The 20,571-nt window shown below is 45.0% G+C and overlaps 1 protein-coding gene across 1 annotated transcript; it reads left to right on the top strand.

The window, feature by feature from the left end:
* Positions 1 to 4,585: 4,585 nt before the first annotated feature.
* On the top strand, positions 4,586 to 20,415 carry RAB14 (RAB14, member RAS oncogene family). Its single transcript, XM_065853626.2, has 8 exons — positions 4,586 to 4,769; positions 12,611 to 12,669; positions 14,015 to 14,068; positions 15,289 to 15,466; positions 16,337 to 16,403; positions 17,236 to 17,323; positions 17,636 to 17,666; positions 18,395 to 20,415. The coding sequence occupies exons 2-8, from the start codon at positions 12,618 to 12,620 to the stop codon at positions 18,570 to 18,572; spliced, it is 648 nt and encodes a 215-aa protein (XP_065709698.1). The 5' UTR covers positions 4,586 to 4,769; positions 12,611 to 12,617; the 3' UTR covers positions 18,573 to 20,415.
* Positions 20,416 to 20,571: the final 156 nt, after the last annotated feature.

Genomic DNA, 20,571 nt, shown 5'->3' with positions numbered 1-20,571 from the left:
TGTCATCAGTGTAACTGGAGAAGATTGCTGTTAGCCTTTTGTTTTATGTGAACATTATTTTACAGAATATTTTAGGAGGGCTGGAAACTATCTGCCGTTTTTATTCTGCCATCTGGTAGAACTGTGCGTAGCCAGGGCACTAGTAAGACTTCATTAAACCAGGAACACACATTACAAAGAGGTATTAACACTGTTACAAAATGGATTCTGTTTTCATAAATTATTGACTTGATGTTCTGCATCATGTTCGTATCAAGCAAAGGTAAACACATTACAATGCATAATATGAAATGCACTTATAAACACTACACAGCAAAACAAAAATATTTAACTGTCAGACAAATACGTTTAATGTAAATCATTATTCTCGTCATATTCATGAACATTATTCATGTTCTTTTCTTGTTTTGTGCAAGGTGATTGACTCACACATTCTTTCACCACTTTTAACATTTGGTCTATGGTGTGTTGTCATATCAACCGGGAAAACCACACAACTTGCATGTCTTTGAAAGGCTGATGCTGGTATTTTGCAGAGAGTTCTATTGCTGTAACAATTTCTTTTTGGTGCTAAGATATAAGCTACTCACTACACAACACACAGAAGCTTGAATGCAGTGTAGAGGATTAAGCTACAGAAGTGAATCGGACAGCAGAGTTCAAGTGTGATCTCCAGAATAAGTCCAATAAAGCCAATGCAGCTCAGCTTTATCTTTGGTCAGGGTAACAGGAGTCCTGCTGAGCGCTGACCCTGACAACTGGAGCCACCTCTGTATGCCACTGAAGGCTGTGCTCAGAAGTGATTGCGGAGAGGCAGGCAGGGGTGTTCATTTGTCCTGCCATCCCCTGCCTCCAGGGAAATGGAACACAGCAGAGAGAGCCCAGCTGATCTGTGCCTACTGACACCAGAATTACTGTTGGCCCAAACTTTCTTATACTATTAATAAGTTTAACTTGAACTTTTGAGATTGTATTAGTGCCAGTGAAAACATGATCTTGGGCTACCTATTTTACAACAGATGAAGGAACTTAAAAAATATATAAAGAAGGAACTAAAAAACCAATTGGCCACAAAGCCATTTCTACAGATACCACAAAACTGAAATGGTAAGACATGAAAGGAGAACCTGACAACTTAAAATACAAAAGACCAATTAGTCACTTCAGACCAATCCAGTGTTACGTGATCATTTCTCACAGAAGTCTGTTTCAAAATAGTTCCTGAAATGTCCCATGCTTCTTCTTTCTGTGTTTGCCTACATAAACTTTAACAAAGAAAAAAAAAGTTGGGTTTCAGAGGAAGAAGACAGACAAACCAAGACTGTATAGACAGAGTCTGTGATGTGACAGTTTAAATGGTGACAGTCTGGGCATGGTTGCTGTTGGGTAATGGATTTTCCTGAGTGTTGCTAATTGCTGCTTTGGAGTGGATCAGTTCTACTATCACCAGGTTTCTACTGCGCTGTACGAAGTCCCATTTCCTGTAGGATAAGCAAACTTGTGTTAGCAATAGCAATATTGGGAACCCGCGTTACGACTTCACAGCAGCTGTTGTGACTGCAAATAAGGAACTGATGACTAATTGTTTGCCATTTGCTTTTGCTCCCAAAGTGGGAGCGTAGCTGTGGTTTGAACAGGCACTCAGGACTCAGAAAACCCGGCTCCTATTTCTGTCTTTTTGTGTATTTGTGTCCTAGGGCTGGGCCCTCAATCACACTCATCTTCAGTCCTTGTATTTGTAGCATGGGGATTCAAATGCTTCCCTTCACAGGAATGTTGTGAGGGTTAATTCAATCATTATTTTAAAAATATTTTACAAGGATGCGTTCTAAAACAAGGAAGCAGATATTACAGATTATTGTATGTAATTTATTTGAAAAGAACAGAATCCCCAAACCTTCTATCAACTGTATTACCTCTGAGTCTTTACTTTTCCTGAGGTTTGTGGTAAAAGAGATCCCAGAGCAAGTCTCATGTGACCAGAAAAGTTGGATGCTGTTCTGTCTTCACAGAGACTTCAGAAAGAGACACGTAGAAAAGGCTTTTCAAGAGCAGGCTGCATTGACCCAGCAGAAATCCACAAAGAAGGGTGGGACGAGGGGCAGGATTCCATCTCTGGCAGTTTGGTATTGTTACCAATTTAGTGGGTTTTAATTACTGTTGTTAGGTTCTGTCCAGATGTTCAGAATGAATAGGTTGAAGTCAGCCTTTTCTCAATAACTGTTGTTGAAAAACTGCTGCAGGCTTTCAAGCGCTTGCAAGAATAAAAGAATCAAAGAAGAAATATAGATGCCATTACTCCAGCTTCTGGCTTGCTCATGTCTTTTGTGCACTTTATAGGAATGTTTGATAAAAGCGTACAAAATGATTCAAAACCAGAACCTTTAAAGCAAATCCGTATTGCCTTTTACCTCATCTGACAGTTTTATGTTTGAGTAGATCCCAGGAATATGAGTTTCAGATTAACCAAAATGGGCCAAATTGGCTGCTGACACCATTTGCAGGCTGCAAAGGCCTTTCCAGAGCATTGCAGAACGGTGATGATCACTTGGCATTAGTTCCGTCCTATAAAAACAGGGAAGCTGAACCCGTTTGACTAACTTAACCAAGCCTGAACCACAAAGAGAAAAGCACCCCTGGATTTTTGTGTGATATTTTCACAATTTTGCATGTTAATGCCTGTTAAGCAAATGTTACAGTGTCTGTATTAATAATAGTTGAGGAAATACCAAGTGCTTGAAGGAAATGTATATTTTAAAGACAGTAAACCAGACTGTAACTGGGTCAAAATAGTCAGATCATTTTCCGTTTAAAGACTCCCTCTTGTGGAAATCATTCTTACTGATTCGGTTTGACCTATTTTTCTAGTAAAAGTCATTCCATATAAGGCATCGCAAACCTTTAAACCGGTTCTGTTGCGCGGCGTTAGCTGTTTAGAAGTTGGGACCCTGACAATAACAGACAGTCGTTGTACAACTGTAGTAGATTGCTAGCAGATTTTATCTTTCTACTGGGTCCTTGTTTTTTTTTTTTTTTTGTTATTCAGAGATTTATTTAGTTATTATGTAGATGTTAAAAGAAACAAAAAGGTTTTTTATCTGTGCTTTTCACCCTGTGTCAGAGGCTTCTGCCCAGGTGACGTGGAGCATCCAGTGCCTCCCTGGTAGGGGTTAAGTAATGATCAGAGGGTGGGTGATTAATGGGAAGCAGTCACTGCAGAAAGCAGAGGATTCCCGGGCCATTGCTACGCTGAGAAAATGGAATTAGTAATGTCATGCTAATGGAGATGGAAAATGCCCATTCTGGAAAGCGGTTTCCACAGGAATGTTAATATTAGCGGCATGCTGCCGTATGGGAAGGAGTGCTTTGAGTCTTGGACACTGACACACGACAGAATTTGATGCTTTCTATAGCATGTGGGACTGAAATGAAATCCTTGTTGGCCTCTAGCACTCTGTTAGGAGAGGAAATTACATTATTTAGGCTCAATGTCTAATATGTGTTTGGGCAGGAAGAACCATTAGCTCTTTTCAGTCACACTTAAGCCCTAATCAGCTCTCAGTTCTAAAATAAGTAGAATCCCTGTGCTTGCTTTAATTGAAGCTCTTTGCTTTTGCGGCACTAAAGCTGACGAAGCATCTTGTTCCTTCCCCAGAGCATAAATCATCCGCTGCAGACGCCGTGTGGCTGCCCTCTGGCAGCTCTGCTGGGCATTGCTCTTCAAACGGAGACGGAAATACCTTTAACAGGTCTGTAGGCCCTACAGCTTTCAAAGAAAACCCCAAAACTAAAGCGAAAAACTATCTCACGGGAGTTTTGGTTAAACACAATGTAAAGCTGAAAATCTGAATATTAATCTGGAATACCAGGGGTTTAGATTTCGGATGTCTGGACCCATTAACTGCTTCTGTAATTTCTGTGTTTGTGTGAGGGAAGTTTGGATGTTGAGCTGAGGATCTGCTGAGTTCGCTGGGTAGGAAATGCAGGGAATCCGTGGAGCCGCGTTTGTGGGGGTTCTGAGGCAGGACGGCGAACATGGGGGTAATGCTTCTAGACAGCATGTCAAATACCTTGGAGTCTTCGTATTTACACATTAGTGTTCTCGGTTCTAGAGATTATCTAAAAGTAGAAACTGGAAGATAATTGTAACGATTCGGAGGCAGCTACAGTGGTGACTAACGAGGCGGGAACACGGAAGGCCAAGGGGAAGGAGGATTTTCTGGCTTGCTGCAGTTTCCAGGCAGGATCACTCACTTTTCCACCACGGAGAGCTGGCAATCCGGCATTTCCCTCGGCGCTATGGCGATCGCTCCCGGTGTCCCCGCTCCGGGCCGCCCTGACGCGGCAGCACCCGCCGAGGAGGCGCCGCCTGGGGGGGAAAGGGCGCGCCCGCCCCGCCGCTTGCCCGCCCCGCCGCTTGCCCGCCCCGCCCCGCACGCCGGCGTGGGGGGCGGGGCGGTGCCGGCGCTCGGCCTCCGCCATTGGTTCCGGCGCAGCCTCTCGCGCCCACCTTTGTGCAGCCGCGGCGCCCGTCGAGAGTGGGCGGGGAAACCCCGTGCGAGGGGCGCCGCCATCTTGGCTGAGGGGGGTGATGGGGGCGCAGTGGAGCCAGCGGAGCCAGCGGAGCCGAGCCTAAGGGAGCACCGGGGACAGGCGGACACCGGCCCGGCCGTCGCCCAGCCCGAAGCACAGCGCTGCAGTGCCCACAGGGGGGACCGGGCTGCCACCGGTAGAGCCACGCTGCACAGCCACCCGCTCCCCGAGCCCAGGTACGGCGGAGCCGGGGAGGGGCGGCCCCCGCTGGGCCGGGCCTGCAGCACCAGGCCCCGCGCCGCTGCCCGGCTGCGGCGGGATCGCCTCGTCGGCGGGCGCGGACAGAGGCCTGTCCGCCTCTTGGGCCCGGGGGGCGACACTTCCTCCTGCTGCCGCCTGGGGCCGGGGCCTGGTCGGGGCCGCGCTCCCGGCGGTGGGTGGTGCGGGCTGGGCCCGGCCTCGGCCCGGCCTCCGCGGCTCCGGCGGCGGCAGGAAGGGGCTGGGGCCGCTGGTGCGGCTGGGCCGAGCGGGGCGAGGCTGCCGGGCAGGAGCGGGGCCGCTGCTGCGCTGGTTGTCGCCACCGCCTCCCGTTCCGTCCCTGCACCGCACACCCGTGTGGAACTCGCCACCATCCAGTGCTTGTGCTCATGCCATATGTATATATATATATATATATATGTATATATACCCCGTATTAATTGTTGCAGTTGCACGTAGGGTGTTTCCTTTATGCATATGTTACGCTGTGTATGTGTTCCATGTACAGTGTTATCTGTGCTGTGGATTCGGAAGTTGACCTGTGCTGTCATGAGCTTGGACTGAAAAACAGCTCTTAGGAGGATGGAGGGGGATGGCACTTCCTAGTCGGGAAAGCAACAAAAATAGTATAGACTTGTTCTCTGTTTTGTCAGTGCTTATTCAGGCTGAACGGAAGAATGAAGTCCTGCTCTTTCACCTAGTTGTCTGTTGCCTGTTTGCAGTAAACTCTTAAGGTTTCTCTGACATCTGTGGATAGCTGTGTCTTGAGTTAAAGTTGTACTGAACTATCCTTGCTGTAAAGCCAGGAAAAGGTGTCTGTGTGCGTTGGGGTCTCTCTGGCAGATGGATCTGTTGCTCTGGAGGTTACTTAATGTGGACTTTGCTTTCTAGGGCTCTGAAACAGAGTGGATCTGTGTTGAATGATATATTCACAGAGGTAAAAGTGCCCCATTGTGAACAAGATCTACTCAGGTTGTCTGTATCCTAAATAATTTCAAACCCCAAGTCAGAAGTGTAACTTTTCCAGTAGCCAGATGGTATTGTGTGGAATGCCCTGGGTTTGGGATTCACTTCTGTCATGGTTTGGATGGGGAGCCTCTGGTGCTTGGACACTGCTCAGGAATGGGAAGAAAATATCAGCCCTGGGGGACTTAATAACTAATAATCACAGTTTAGTATGGATTAAAAAGGAAATCACTAGCTCTCTTGTAAGGGTTTGAAAATGTCATAAATCTGAGTGGAAAGAAGCAGCTCCTATTTTGCTTTTCCATTTTACAAATATATATATTAATGAAAAGCTCTTGTGAAGGACAGCAGTTTGAAAACAAACCTGTTATACTGGAGGTACCTAGATTTAAAATGTAAATTGATCTTTTAAAATTACTTGCTTACTCCTGTGCATCTGCTGGAACCTGCTTACGATTGTTTCTCATTTTGCTCCATCGTTTTGCAGCGAAGGAGGTAGACCTTACTTCATTTTGTTCTAAAATGTGTTTGTGACTCTTGGTTTTCCAAGGTGATGACTCCAGACAGTTACATGTTCTGGTTTGATAGGCTGACAGAAAAACTCTTCTGGTTTCTGTATATACTGTCCCTGAACTAATCTGGTGTCTCTGGAGCTTGGTTTTCCTGCAATGAACACAGATGTGCCACAGGTTAAACTCTTCTATAGGAAGAGGACAATAGGGTAAATGAGGATACCCCAATAGATGAAGAACTATGGCTGAGAGAACGGCCGCTGGAGCTGCGAGTGCTGAGGGCAGGTACGGGTGTTTGGCGCAGGGTGGGGTCGGTGACAGACAGGGGTGTGCCTGGAAATGCAGGAAGTTTAGGAAACAAAATGGAGGAACTTGATGGAGCAGGATGTGAAACCATCGAAGGGATAACGCGTGCAACATGTGTGCGACTGGGTGAAGATAATATGATCCAGGCTTGATTTAAAAATAGATGAAGTCAAAGTTCTCATCTAGGAAGAGAAGTGAAGGCCTGTGAAGTCTTTTGAAATACTAGATCTCAGACTGTGTGAAGGTGTTTTACATGGTTAAAGTGTACAGCAAATGCATTTTTTTCAAGAACAGCTTGAAACAGGGCTCTGCACAGCTGAGCCTTGTTAGTCTGAGCCCAGTGGCACGCGGGCCTTGTGTGCCTTCAGAGGACCAATAACTGGACACGGGAATAATAAGGAAATGCAAAGTGAGCTTCAACAGCGGATCATAAGGAGCTTGCTGGGTTGCCGTCTGATCAGAGATCTGTTCTGCCAAATTTACTGTCGTGTGCTAATCAGATGCTTTAATGAAATCCAAGTGGGGAAGGTTGAAGGGGGAGTGGGGAACTGGGCAGCAACAGGTCATGTTGTCGAATGTGAAGGAGAGAGTGCTGGGCTGGTACCTGACCGCTCAGGAGACTCCTCAGGATGGGTCTCAACAAAAGGCTGTTCACACACAAACTGAACAGACCAGGGAGGCTGTGGGACCACAATCTTATAGAGGGTGAGATGTTTATATATTTTGTGTGCTTGGTGTGTGGAAGTCCTAGAACTACAATGAAATTTAACGGTAACAGACATCATAGCTTGGTATGGATAACAGACTTGTGGGAAATTACCACTTGGGTATATTCATTGATAACAAAACTGTTATCACCTTCCGGTATGGTGTGGTTTTTACAGAAGGCCACAAGTGAAGCAATTGCAGATGGTATTTCTAGCAGCCTTCTAAAGTAAGGTACCAGTTAGACTGTGGTGTTTTGTGTGCTTGACAAAAGTCTTCATTAGGGGAATAGTGCAATTACAAATAGAAACAATTCTACCTCTCTCCAGTTCTTTCCCCCCCTTATTTATCTCTTCTCAGTGTTCACTGTTGATTAATATCTAAGTAAATATGCAGGGAAGAGAAAGAAGGTGATGCCCTGGGAAAGAGGGTAACTACCTGTTCATTTTGTATAGAGATTTAGAAACTGTTCTAAATAATAGTTATTGTTGTTTGTGTGCAGTTCCCCTTGTACACAACTAATATTTTCTTCCAAATGAAAAAACTAACAGCTCTTAGAAAGATGTTTCAGTTTATGCAAGGAGTGAGATGATACTTACTACCTTTTAGAGACGGGAGCTGGACTTCAACTGTGAGACCCTTGCCTGTTGCATATCCTTGAGGAATGGCCCAAAGAACACTTGGATGGCAGATGAGGTTCCAGATGCCTCTTGCTCCAGTCTAACTAAACCCTGGTCCTCTGACTGCAGAGTGGTATGTTTTTGAGGAGAACCTGTGCTAATTAGGCAGTCCTGAGTTTGGAGCTGGTAGCTATCTGCGGAGGTGGGTTGACCACTTAGTGGCATTAACCACTGCAGGGTCTAATAAAACCTGTGCAGTCAAGTTCTAGTCTCTTCTACCAGCATACCTGCTTATGCTGAGCATAAGGCTGGGAAATTACTCAATGCAAATGATATCCAGTGAGGAGTTTGAATTCATGATGTCCTTGAGTTGAGCTAGAAGGAACTGCATGGGTCTGGCGAAAGCTGGTAGGGATATGACATTTACAGTTGTTGTTCTGATAAAGAATGTTACGGCAGTGTGCCTGGAACAACCTTATCTCTGTTTGTACAGATGTGTGCTGATACTCAAAGCTCCAGTGGGATGTCAGAATCCCTGTGTAGTGCTTGGTGATGAGAGGAGAAAAAGTAGGTGCCACTGGGATCCCATTAGGGTTATCTCTAACTCTTAATAAAGGCCTCTAAAGGAGAAGTTGCTACATGGAATATGGATTGTGGGGACACTGTTCACTGTAACAGTTCTAGTCCTAAGTGTAGTACAGAAATTGATTGTACAGGCTTTGAAACCAGTAGAAATCTGCATATAGTGAAGTATGATCCTCTGCTTAGTTACCATCCTGAAATAATGCTCTGAACTCTGGGGCTGTGTTACCTCTGACAGGGCAGCCCAGACTTGTTCCAAGTTGGCAGACTTTCCCGGAAGAAGGATGGCAGGTCGACCAAGTTCCAGACTAAGCTGCTTTTACTTTATTTAACAGTAAATTCATGGTTGGTTAACTTGGATGTCCTACTGTCTAATGGCAGCAGTGGCTGCAGGTGAGTTGCATGTACCTGTGTGCAACTTTCTCAGTGCTGCGGTTCTGGCCTCCCCACTCTCCCAAGAGCAAAGTCGCACCCCTCACTACTGGGATTATGAAGATTAATGTGTCAGGAGCAGAGAGCTGTGAAGTGGAGGTAGAACTCCAGATTCTACAGATGGCTGATGTTGTCAACGTATATTAACCCCTTGCGCTAACATGTAGCTCATAGTTTTGCATTTGCTGAATCTTGTGTGCTATTCCTGTCTAGACTTCCTTCTTTCAGCTGAAGTAAATGCTGAGATGTAAGTTTTCTAAGGCTGAATTCTCAATATGGCTTCTGTGTTGAGTTTGCATTTATTTTCCCCTTCAGCACAGAGCACTTCTGGAATATCAGTTTTATTCCAAGATCCCAGTACAGTTTGGATCCCTGCTTATCCTTATCTGAATGTTTAAAGGTTTGTTATTTCGTTGGTAATTTTTTTATTTAAGAAGTCATCTGTTCTCCAGAAAATATTCCTGACCTTTAGTAATAATTTGGAGTATTTCAGAATCTTTTCTGTAACATAACCCTTGGAATAAATGTAATACCAAAGTGTGGCTTTATTTTTTTTCTGTGTTTAAACTGAATGTTTGTGTTTCTTCAAGCTTTCAGTGTGTATGTCTGTCAGACACAGTAACTTCTTCAGCAACTCTCTGGAACTTGAGAGAAGGTCTAGACTCATCGTATGGGGCAGTTTCTCCATTGGTGTTGCTCTTAATAATCTGTTTCTTCAGGCTGTGCCCTATGGAGCGTCTCGCACCTGCTTTAAGGGCCTAATGTCACTGTAAGTTTTAGCAGTGAGATGTGGCTTGAAGTTAGTACTCCCTTCCCACCCATTTCTTAACAGATGACGTTGTCAGGCTCAGATATTTGGTTTTCTAACTCTCACTTTGAAGCGGGAGCTGGTTTTGATGTATATGTTGCAAAGCAGTGACAGTTTCTTTTCTATTGAAACAGCATAGTTAGACTTCTCTAGTTAAAGAGTATAATGAAAATTGACACATCTTAGCAAGCAAAAAGTCTGTCAAATAAACAGATATATATTTAGCAGTAAAGGCTCTAGTTTAGAGACTCACTTCAAATTCAGTTTGTGATTCAGCCTGCACAGAGTTCCTGGTTTGTCTTTTTTGAAGTAGTCTTCCTCCACCTTCCAGTGATGCCGCTTACGAGTCTGGCTAGCAGGACATGTTCCCCTCTCTTGTTAGATGCAGCAGTGTTGGAAAGTCATGTGCTCAGGAATGTGAGACTTCTGTGAGTACTAATTAATAGCATTCCTGAGGCAGCTGGTGGTGTGAAGGAAGAGGGCTCCCCTGGCTTTCTGCAGGACAACTTCCAGAGCCACAGGTGTGCTTCCCTATCTCAGAGCTTACAATGCTGAAGTTTTTTAAAAACAGTCTAAGTTACTAGATCCTACCATCCCCAGAATGCTCCTTAGATCTTTGGAAGTAGATGCATATTAGTGCTGTCAGTGTCTTCACCTTTATTGTGGCTGTAGCACCCACCTGTTTTCTGTGAAAAATAGTACAGTTCATGCTATTCTCCTGAAGTATTTGTGTATGAATTGACCTTTCCAAGCTGTTGTTCTTTACACTTAAGTACCTCATACTCCTCCAGTTTAACCTTGTCAGCTGTCAAACAGCGTTGAGTGCTGAACACAATCCTCCAGCTTTACTGGGAAAGCAAGTGGCAAGTGTCCTGTAAGAAGAAGTGGATTGGATAAGAAGATGCTCAGATTGAATGTTACTGCTATCAGGATGCACTGGAAAAGAGGAACAACATAATGCATGGAAATGTGCTCAGAAAATTTGAAGTATTGGATGTTTCCACAGTGACGCATTAATTTCGAACTCTATGTGGAGCAGTTACTTGTCTTTGTTTGCTGGCGTTGAATGAAAATAATCCATGCATGTATTGAAGCTAATACTACAACTCTGGAGTCTTCCACTTCCAGGAAATAAGGCAGAAAAGTTGCTGGCTTGTGTGGTAAGGGGCAGCACATTTCCGATCGTGGATATGAGTTCTTCCAGCGGTAAGCGGTCTGTCCACTGAGCCGTTATTTGCCAGAGACCGACGAGCCACAGGTGGTGTGGGACGGCTGCAAGAGATTTCCCTCTGCTATGACGGAAGAGTTTCCTCTCATTTTATTGATTGAAATTATCGTTCTTGGAACCTGTGCAGCACTTAGTGTGGAATTCTGCCTTGCCAACACATCCAAGAATTACTGTCCAAAATTTTTTGTTTACTATCTTGGATTAAACTTTGTTTAATAGAACTCTGTGTGTGTGTGTATATATAGGACTTAGCGTAGATGTTTTGCATACTGCTTAGGACAGAAGGACTTGAGTTCGCACATCATGAGCCAAGCGTGAAGGAGAGGTGAGGCGCACAGCAGCGACTGGCACATGGTAAACCCTCCGTCGCTGCCTGCCGGAGTCGTTCCCCTCCAAGGTCTAGATAAGAGCGTTTGCTTTAAACCTCTGGCGTGTGAAGCGGAGGCTGTTGGCTCTACACTGTGAATGGGATTTGTTGTGTCACCTTCTTCTTATGACTACAGTTCACTCTTTAGGACTAATCGTGGTTAAGGAAACAACGCTTGCTTTTGAAAAAGTTACAGGCTTGTCAGCTTTCTAGCATTTTTATCTTTACAGTACTGGTTTAGTTTGTCATGTGGATGACACATGACTGGATGAAAATCTTCCTAGGCTGAAGTGGTGTTCTTTGTGAGAAGTCCCATGTTTTTCTAATGGCTGGCTGGCTGCCATGTAGGAGCAGGGAAGGAAATGGTGAATTCCTAGGACAAATTTTCCACTTGCTTATCTGATCACATATCTAATTTAATGGAAGACTTGGGACAAAAGCAGCCATTTTGCATCCTTGATGTTAACTGGTAATATCTGGCCAGCATAGATGTGTAATCCTCGTTAACTGATGTATTAGTTAGCTAGTACTCCTTGCAGGCTTACACAGCTGAAGCCAGTTCCCATTCCTACGTCTAGGAAAGCTTAGGAAAACTCTGCAATATTGGAAGTACCTACCCCAATCGGATTTTGACCATGACTTCAAAAAGAGAAACGGTGAAGTCCTGTTGTAATGCTGCTATGCTGACAAAGCCACCGGGATGTTAACTAACTTCCTGAACATCTGATTTGTGGCTTGTACCACTTTCCTGGTGTGGGCATATAGCAGTCCAGACCCCTGTTGGTGCTACTACAGCATTTTTTTTAAGTAATTCTTAGCTGTTTGCTGCAAGCTGCACCATTTCCTTTGTTCCTGTTGCAAGTCTCAAAAGTGTGAGGTTCCAAACTGCTGGTTTTGTTAACTGAAAATAAAAATCTGAAGAGGTTTATGTATCCGCTGTTTGGTTTGTGAATGCTGGTCCACTCTGTGACTCCACAAAGCTACTGGAAGTTTCAACAGCATTAAGTCTTTCTGGATAAGATTGAATGAGTATCAATACTACGCAGAGCGTGTTTCTACTGAGAAGCCTTACTGATGGGTTCAGAGCAAATGATGTGAGAGTTTTGTTCAGTGTCTGGCACAAATTCGGTGACTGTGGGGAAGCACAGAGAAATCTCAACTGTGAACGAAAGGGTAGCTGGGGGACGAGGAAGGGGAAAGGGGGTTTGTTTGCTTGTAGGAATTAAATTGGATTAATTGGATTGAGTTTGGTGACCAAGCAGCGGTTCTGATATGTTCTGTTTTTTGTTTTAGTGCCACAATGGCAACCGCACCTTACAACTATTCCTACATCTTTAAGTACATCATTATTGGTAAGTATCATGGGGTACAGACCTGTTTGTGGCGATGTGTGTGTGCATGACAGCCCCTCCAAACCAGGGGCTGCCCTGGGTGCTGCTTGCTCCATACTGGGGTTTCTCTGGGGAGTTCTGTGTCCAGTCTCAGTCCCTCGCACAGCTCCACACTTGCTCTAAATCTTTAGCAGCTGACAATATGAAGGCAAATGCCTTTTGTGCTGCAGAATTAGAGCTGCGTGATCTGCGGTGAGTGAACTGGGAGCAAGGGTGAGTACCGGTGCCTGGGCTGAGTTCACTTTATTGATGAGTTACTGTTGAAAATGACTGTTCTTGTTCAACAATACTGAAGTATGTGTGTCATCTTTCCTGGTACGACCACAATGTTTAGCCCTCTGCATAGCACTAGGAAAAAAAGGGCGTTCTAAAAACAACTATGTGGTCCCTTTCTCCCTAAATCGAGTTAATATTAGAAAAATTGCAAAATCCATTGGAAATGGGAAAACCTTTAATGGAATCGCCACAACTGGGATGTTGTGTTAATTCGGTTTTGCTATATAGCGCGTTGACAGCCTCTGCATCATTAGTCTCAAAGGTTTTAGAATCTGTGTTGAAGACACGAGTACTATAATAATTGGAATCCATTGCTTTAGACGTGCTGATAAACCTCTGTCAGGCTATAATTTTGTGTTTACATGTTGCTTTTAGCTGCAGCTTCCTTGGCTGTTCAGAGTCAGGGACTTGATTGCATTTATTACTCTCCTGGAAGAACTGGTCTTGCTGTTAGTTGTTTAATTCTTAATGATCTTGTGTAGGTGTAAGTGATCTGCAATCTTATTGTAATGGTTTGTAAGTCAGGCTGCTGTGACAGCCTCCGTTTGTGGAAAAGCTGGTTCCTAAAAGATCTTGCTACTTCTCACTATTGGCATTGTATAAGTGGATCAGTGGAAGTGAAGCAATTTCTTAGCGTGTTCTGGTTGGTTGTCAGTGGGTTTGATGTCCTTACCCCTTATCGCAAGTAAGGCAGGAGCAGGGCAAACACTTTAAAGGTGTATTTTACATTTCACTTTCTTACAGGTCTGCTTCTCATAACCTTGTGAAATACAGTTGTAAAATCAGTAACACAGATTAACTTCTCTTTTGAGTTTTCCGCTCCACCCTTGCTTGCAACCCTGTGCCTGTTACCAAAACTATGCTACAAAGGTTGCTAAATTTAAAGGCTGTAGTGAAGTATAGAATATTGCTCATAGACCTGAGGAAGGAATGACTGCCTGTCTCTGTACCACTTGCTGTGTGGGATGAAGAAAATGTGCTTGTTGCAACCATGATGTGTTATCAACCTTAACTGTTCTTTCTGTAACAGGGGACATGGGTGTAGGAAAGTCCTGTTTGCTTCATCAGTTTACAGAAAAGAAGTGTGAGTATTTCAATTACAGTATTTATTCTAACTGGTACACTTCCTCTCTTTCCTGCCTTTTTACTTCCGTCATGCATGAGCTTGATGTGGTGTCTGTCTCCATCTGTGTGGGTTTGAATTGTGCTTGGTCACATTTTTATTTGGACTCCTGCAGATGTAGAAACAAAATGTTGATGTAGCAATGGCAAAACTGCTGCTCAGTCCTACCTGCGATGAGCGGGAGGACCGTGTCTGTTTTTACAGCTTTTCTAGGGCATTTTGATGTGTGACAAAGTGAAATTTCTTGTCTGAAAGTTGCATGTTTTCAGTATTGGCGTTGAACACCAGCAGCTGGAGTTTTTTAGTGCTTTTAAGCACTTCAAGCAGAAGAAAGGATTCCTTTTTCCTTTGGCTCTGTTTGCAGACGTAAGTAGCGCTGCCATTCTCTGCAGCTGCTGTGACTCCTGACACTTGGGCTGCCCTGTATCAGGGTGTTCAAGGCTCGCTGCAGTCCATCTCAACTGTAACAATTTGTCACGTATGCTACTATGACTAATTAAGAATTACCTTCAGTTCTTCTTATTGTGTTGCACTGGAGTTTGCAGCAGCCATTATCTGCATGACTTCCCATGGAGCTCAAGCTCAGTGGATAAGTCCGTAGGTATTTATTATACAAAGCTGGTCTTTACCGTGTCTGCTCCAGATGTGGCAATAAGTGGATGGGAGCTACAGTTTTGTTTTCTAGTAGAAATAGAACTTTTTAATGTTGCTTTTAATTAAAATCCAGTATCAGCCAATTGTTTCAAAGCTACTTCACATGTGGTCCAAGTCTCTCTGAGGATGCGTCTTGTTCTCGGTGTGTCAGCGTTAAACCAAAGCAGCACAACTGAACAAACTAACATGGCAAACGCCTCCAGCACAAGCCTGGCACTAACTGTACATGGCTCGAATAGGTGCTCATCCCTTCTGTATTTTCTTGGTCTTTTTCAAATATGAGCTGCTTATACCTAAAAAGATGCTGGTTTGGTTTTGATTTCCTGTGTTTATAGCTACTTATGAACCGGGTGTTTTCCTTTGGACAGCCATGCTATTCTCTGGCTGAAACAACTGTAGCTGAAAAATGCTTTCTTGGAGACTGGAAGTCTAGTAAAGAGAACTGAAAACTGGCGATAGTAGAGTCTTCGTAGCAAGGAGACCTCGTCCTAGAAAGGTTATATCTTTGTTTTTGTTTTTCGTGACAGTTATGGCAGACTGTCCCCACACAATTGGTGTTGAATTTGGCACAAGAATAATTGAAGTTAGCGGCCAAAAAATTAAACTACAGATTTGGGATACGGCGGGACAAGAGAGATTCAGGGCTGTCACACGAAGCTACTACAGAGGAGCAGCGGGAGCTCTCATGGTCTACGACATCACCAGGTGGGTGCAGGTGACGGGGCAGCTCACGCCGCAGCTCCGGGTGCTTTGCTCAGCCTTTACGTGCCCTCCTCTGTCCCCCTGACTGAGATTTAATGGGCTCTGTCTCTGGCCGGCTGGGTTTGTATCCTGTCGTGTGATGCTTATCACGCTTCTTTGTCTAAATACTTCAAGTATTTGAGGAGCTGAAAATGAAAGATGAGGAATTATGCAAGCTGCTTTTCATGGAAAACTGAGGATTTTGCTGTTCCAGGCCTTGACTGCCTGTGTTTAAAGTTGTTTGAAGAACTGGCTTTGCCATTAAAATCTACTCATCGGTACATGGATTCTTCTGCTGAGAAAGTTAAAGATACTGCTAAAGGAATAATTAATCACATGTGCAACCTGACATACTTTGCTTTCGCGTATCTCCAGCCTTCCTCTGCGGATGTTCTTCATGTCTTTAAGCACATCTCTCTTTCTTTTTCCTACCTACATAGATATATATCCTGTTTGCTTTAATCTTGAGTCACACGTAAACAATCTTATGTCCTGTTTGTTACTGAGCTGCTGTTGTGCTGCCCAGTGTTCTGTATTTGACAGGAAATCCTTTAATGTGTTCTAAACGAAACAATAGAAATATTATCCTTGTCAAGGCAGTAAAGCTACCACATACTAGAGGTGTGAACTGGTCTGGCTTCCTACCTGTGGTGTAGGAATTGCTCTCAGGATTTGAAGTTGACTTGTTGAAGCCTTGGGCTGAGTATACAGAAGATGCTGCTGTGTTGTAATTCTTGAGGTTGGGGTGACGGGTGTCAGTGTGTTCAGTGGCTGTGACTGTGCTGTTGTAGCCAACTACCATGGCTGAAACTGTGCTCACTTGGTTCTTTGCAGAAGAAGTACGTATAATCACTTAAGCAGCTGGCTGACAGATGCAAGGAACCTCACCAATCCAAATACTGTAAGTTGGACTTTATTTGGCTTGAAAGCAAGGTTGCTTGTCTCTGAGGAGGAGGTGGAAGGGGAGGCCGAGGCATCTGCAGTGGTAGCGCTGTTCTCCCTAACAGGCTGTTTTCTCAACTACTCACCTCTCATGTCCTGATGGCCCATTTTGCATCCCACCAGTGACTCTGTCCCCATGCTGGAACTGGAGCACAAGCGCAGGCTCCTGTGCAGGAGAGCAGAGGCTTCTTCTAAAGTCTTGTTGTGCTGTTCACCTTTCAGGGGCCTTTTTCAGCACTGGGAGATAAACTTGTGATTAACTCTGGCCAGACCTTGACTTTCAGCATTACTTCTTGTTTTGTGGTAGCAATGAGGTGAACACTGACCCATGTTAGGCTGGAAAATAACTTGGATTTCCAACAAAAGCTGAGCAGGTGTTCTGGAGGGTGGAGGAGGTTTGGCTGTGTCTCTGACCACAGAGCTGTTGTCTTTCAGTCTTTTCTGAAGGCCCCTAAAATACTTTAGCACCATGGGAAGACTCTTAAAGATTCTGGCTGGATTAGCAGATGATTAAGCAAATACAAGAAGTGATTCTGAATACGACTTTGGTGAATAAAGAGTAGAACTGCTGCTTTGTAAGACCTCGTCTCATGAGAACAGCCTAAAGCATCGAAGGGGGCGGCTGGAGATGCTGATCCCGGCTTTACAGAGAGGGCACTGAAGATGCATGGGTTTTGTAGTTAAACTTTTCTGCTTATTTCCGTTTTTATTTTCCTCTTATTAATAACGAGAGTAGTAGTGAAAAGGCTAATGGGCTTTTTCCCAGACTAATTTTCTTTCTTCTGAACTAGGTGATAATCCTCATAGGAAACAAAGCAGATCTGGAAGCACAGAGGGATGTTACATATGAAGAAGCCAAACAATTTGCTGAAGAAAATGGTGTGGTTTTTTTCTCTTTCTCTCTTACATTTCCTACAAATAGTTACGTTCAGATGCATCTTCAGTACTGATAGCTGCAAGCTTACGCTTCGAAGTAATGTAATTATACCTACAGACTTCTGCTGTGCCTCAGTCTGGCTTAACTGCGCTTAGTTCTAGAAATCAACTTGTGTATTGATGCCTTAACATAGTCATAAAATAGCGTTTACTACTAAAATAGTGCCTTGCATGTAATCTGAAGGTGATAATGTGACTGATGTGGCTGTTTGAAGTGCATTGTGCATTGACTGTTAAACCTCTGTTTCTGAACAGGTTTGTTGTTCCTTGAAGCAAGTGCAAAAACGTAAGTTACTTTGGAGGAATGATTCAGATGTGATGTGTTTGAGGGGAATGTGTTGCTTATGACTAAGTACAGCCACAGGGTTTGGGTAGAAAACCCCACACCATGGCTTTTGAGTTCTCTTGGAGGGTATTTATAGCAGTTTCAGTCCTGTCAGCTTTGACCTGAGGATGACTTAGAAATTAGACCTCGCTACAGTTCAGGCAAAGACTTTTTGAATGAATTCCAACGAACCAGTTTGGTTTTTAGACATCACTTGAGCATCGAGCGTGTGGGTGAGCGCGGTTCCCAGTTTGTGCGTTGTGTGGGCTCTTGGGAGCTGTCGGCCGGGGCTGCGCTGAGCGGGGATCGCTGTGCTCAGCGGGGTCCCTGCCGCAGCGCCGCGGTTGGACTGACAGGAGCTCCCTGTATTTTAACCTCTTTCAAAACTGCTCTGTGCGTGCAGCTCGACGCCTTCGCTTCTTGTTGCTACTCTTGTTTCTGCGTGTTTTGTATTCCTGGCTAGTCCTGAGAGGTTTGCTGACCAGGGAGCGAGTTGCCCTGTCCCAAGGACAGGTTATCACGCTGATGTGTCTGCTCTGAGTGCTTTCAAGTTCTTCTGGTGTGGAAGAGCACAGGGCAGCGACCGCTTTGCCTTGGCGCGCTGTCCCAGCCGGGCAGGGTGTCTGGGCGGCCGCCTCCGCTGCTTCGCTGCCCCGTGCCCTGAGTAACTCCTGCCGCTCTCTTCCCAGCGGAGAGAACGTTGAGGACGCGTTCCTGGAGGCCGCCAAGAAAATCTACCAGAACATCCAAGACGGCAGCCTGGATCTGAACGCCGCGGAGTCGGGCGTACAGCACAAACCCTCCGCTCCGCAGGGGGGGCGGCTAACCAGCGAACCCCAGCCCCAGAGAGAAGGCTGCGGCTGCTAGTGACCTCTGTTCCACGGCTCCATTTCCGACCTTTCACCTCTGTCTGCTGGAGGCGGCGCTTTTGGCTGCTTCCCTGTCTTCTGTACATCTATTGGGTTTAATTAAAACTCTGAGACAAGTTTAACACAGTACTAAACTGCTAAACAACTTTAGATGTAATCAGGTTATCAAAGGCAAGTAGAGTAATAAAACCTCTCCTGCATGGTAAATCTAGAAGTTTTTTTTTTCCTTGATTGTCCTTGTGATAGTGTCACAGATACATGATTTAAACTGAGCACTGACGCTGGACTCATGATTTTACACTTTCGCAGGGCTTTGTCTTGTACGGTTTAATTTTATGGTTCTTTGGCCTTTCTTCCCCACCTCTGACTGTTTAGAGCTGTCCATAGTACGGGATAAGTTTTTGCTGTGAAATGATTTCCGATGGTAGCGAGGGGCTCTGTAACAATGTGCTTCTGTGAAGGAATTCCCTGTGGTGTGCGGTGGGGTCGGGGGGGCTGGCGCAGGACGTACAACTTACGCAGGGAAACAATCCATTCCTTCTTGTGCTCATAGCTTTACGTCATTTTTTCGCCACTTTTATCCTTTACATTTGTTAACAGAACGTAAATATGTATAAAATTTGAAGGAACTGAGCTAACAGTTAAATACATCCTGTGTATATGATTTTAATGAAGAAAATGATTACTGGCATTAGAACAGTATGTAAGAAAGCCCCAGTTGTACAGTGTGAGCCGCGCGTGCCCGCGGTTCACTGACACCGGCTCCGCTCCCGGAGCGGCCGCTGCGCTGGGGCCGCTGGTCCCGCTGCGGGAATTAACACTAGCGGAGGGTCCGTCTCTCATCTCGCACCGTGCTGGGCCGATGCCGTTTGATTACCCTGTTCTGTGCAATCAGCAGTGTGCTAACCCGCTTTTCTCTTTGGTGAGCGTTTTGCGTTATTGGGCTTCATCGCCTGCCTCGTGCCCTGTACAAAGGCTGGTGCTCCTGCACATCTTGCGCTTTTCTACCTTGTGGGATGGTCGGAGGCTGACGCGGACAGGCGAACGAGGCGCGTGCTCTCTAGGGATTTTTAACTCCTGTTGTATTTTTTAACAGTCCCACGTGAAGGATTCCATTAAGCCCTCGAGTACACCCTTCATGGGTGACACAACCTGTTGTGTGAAGGGGACACTTTGGGTGGTGGCTGCACGTGTGGGTGTCACTGAACCACCGGGGGGTTTGTGGTGGTGTCAGGTGGGAACGTGTGCTGCTGGATTCACCCAAGCTTCACTTAAAACATCACTATGGGGTAAAAATGGCAGGGGTAGGTGCTTAACCACGATCAAATGTCCCACTTCAGTCTTACTGCAGCGTTGAAAATACAAAGTAGTCTTAAAATCCCTCTCTAGACACTAAAACTATACCATGTTCAGACTTGTAAGTAAACAGTGGTACCAGAGTATTGTACAGTCAATGTTAAATAAAAGCCAAAACTGGAATGTGCAGACAATAGGATTTGGGTAACTTGTGCACTGTCCCTTTGTTTTGTCTGGTTAGTACTTTTTTTAAACTAATAATCTTAAGTAGATGGGTATGTCTGAGAGCTGCAGCTAATGCATCCTGCTTAACCCGAGGTTGCACCACGAGGGGTTTGCCCAGGGACCACGACCTGCTGCTGCGCGACGTCGCTGCCCAGCGACTACAGCTTGTTGAGGTGCAATACCTGTACTCCCAGTAACTCACAGTAGGTCTCCTTGTTTCTGTCACAGAAAGGGTTTGTTTGGACTGCTGTACTCCTCATTTGATGTAACAATGCTATTAATCTAAATATTTGTAAATAAAGTACCTGTATCTAGATAAACTGCAGTGGCTTGTGCTGTTTGTTCTGGAGAGAAAACTTCTCGTTAAACCGCTGCAAGAGGAATGTGAGCGCACCCAAGGCGATGCAGGAATTCCATGTAGTGATGGTGTTTGTGCTTCAGCTGCTCGCGTTCAACCTTTCAGATGGGCCTTAGTG

This window comes from Patagioenas fasciata, chromosome 20 (genome assembly GCF_037038585.1).
Source record: "Patagioenas fasciata isolate bPatFas1 chromosome 20, bPatFas1.hap1, whole genome shotgun sequence".
In the NCBI taxonomy this organism is placed as follows: domain Eukaryota; kingdom Metazoa; phylum Chordata; class Aves; order Columbiformes; family Columbidae; genus Patagioenas; species Patagioenas fasciata.
This window is presented reverse-complemented; position numbering and strand designations above follow the sequence as displayed.

Coding starts and splice junctions, on each gene's coding strand:
- RAB14 (XM_065853626.2), top strand. CDS start 12,618: ATGGCAACCGCACCTTACAACTATTCCTACATCTTTAAGTACATCATT. Junction 16,404..17,235: donor ACCTCACCAATCCAAATACT/GTAAGTTGGACT, acceptor CTTCTGAACTAG/GTGATAATCCTCATAGGAAA. Junction 17,324..17,635: donor ACAATTTGCTGAAGAAAATG/GTGTGGTTTTTT, acceptor GTTTCTGAACAG/GTTTGTTGTTCCTTGAAGCA.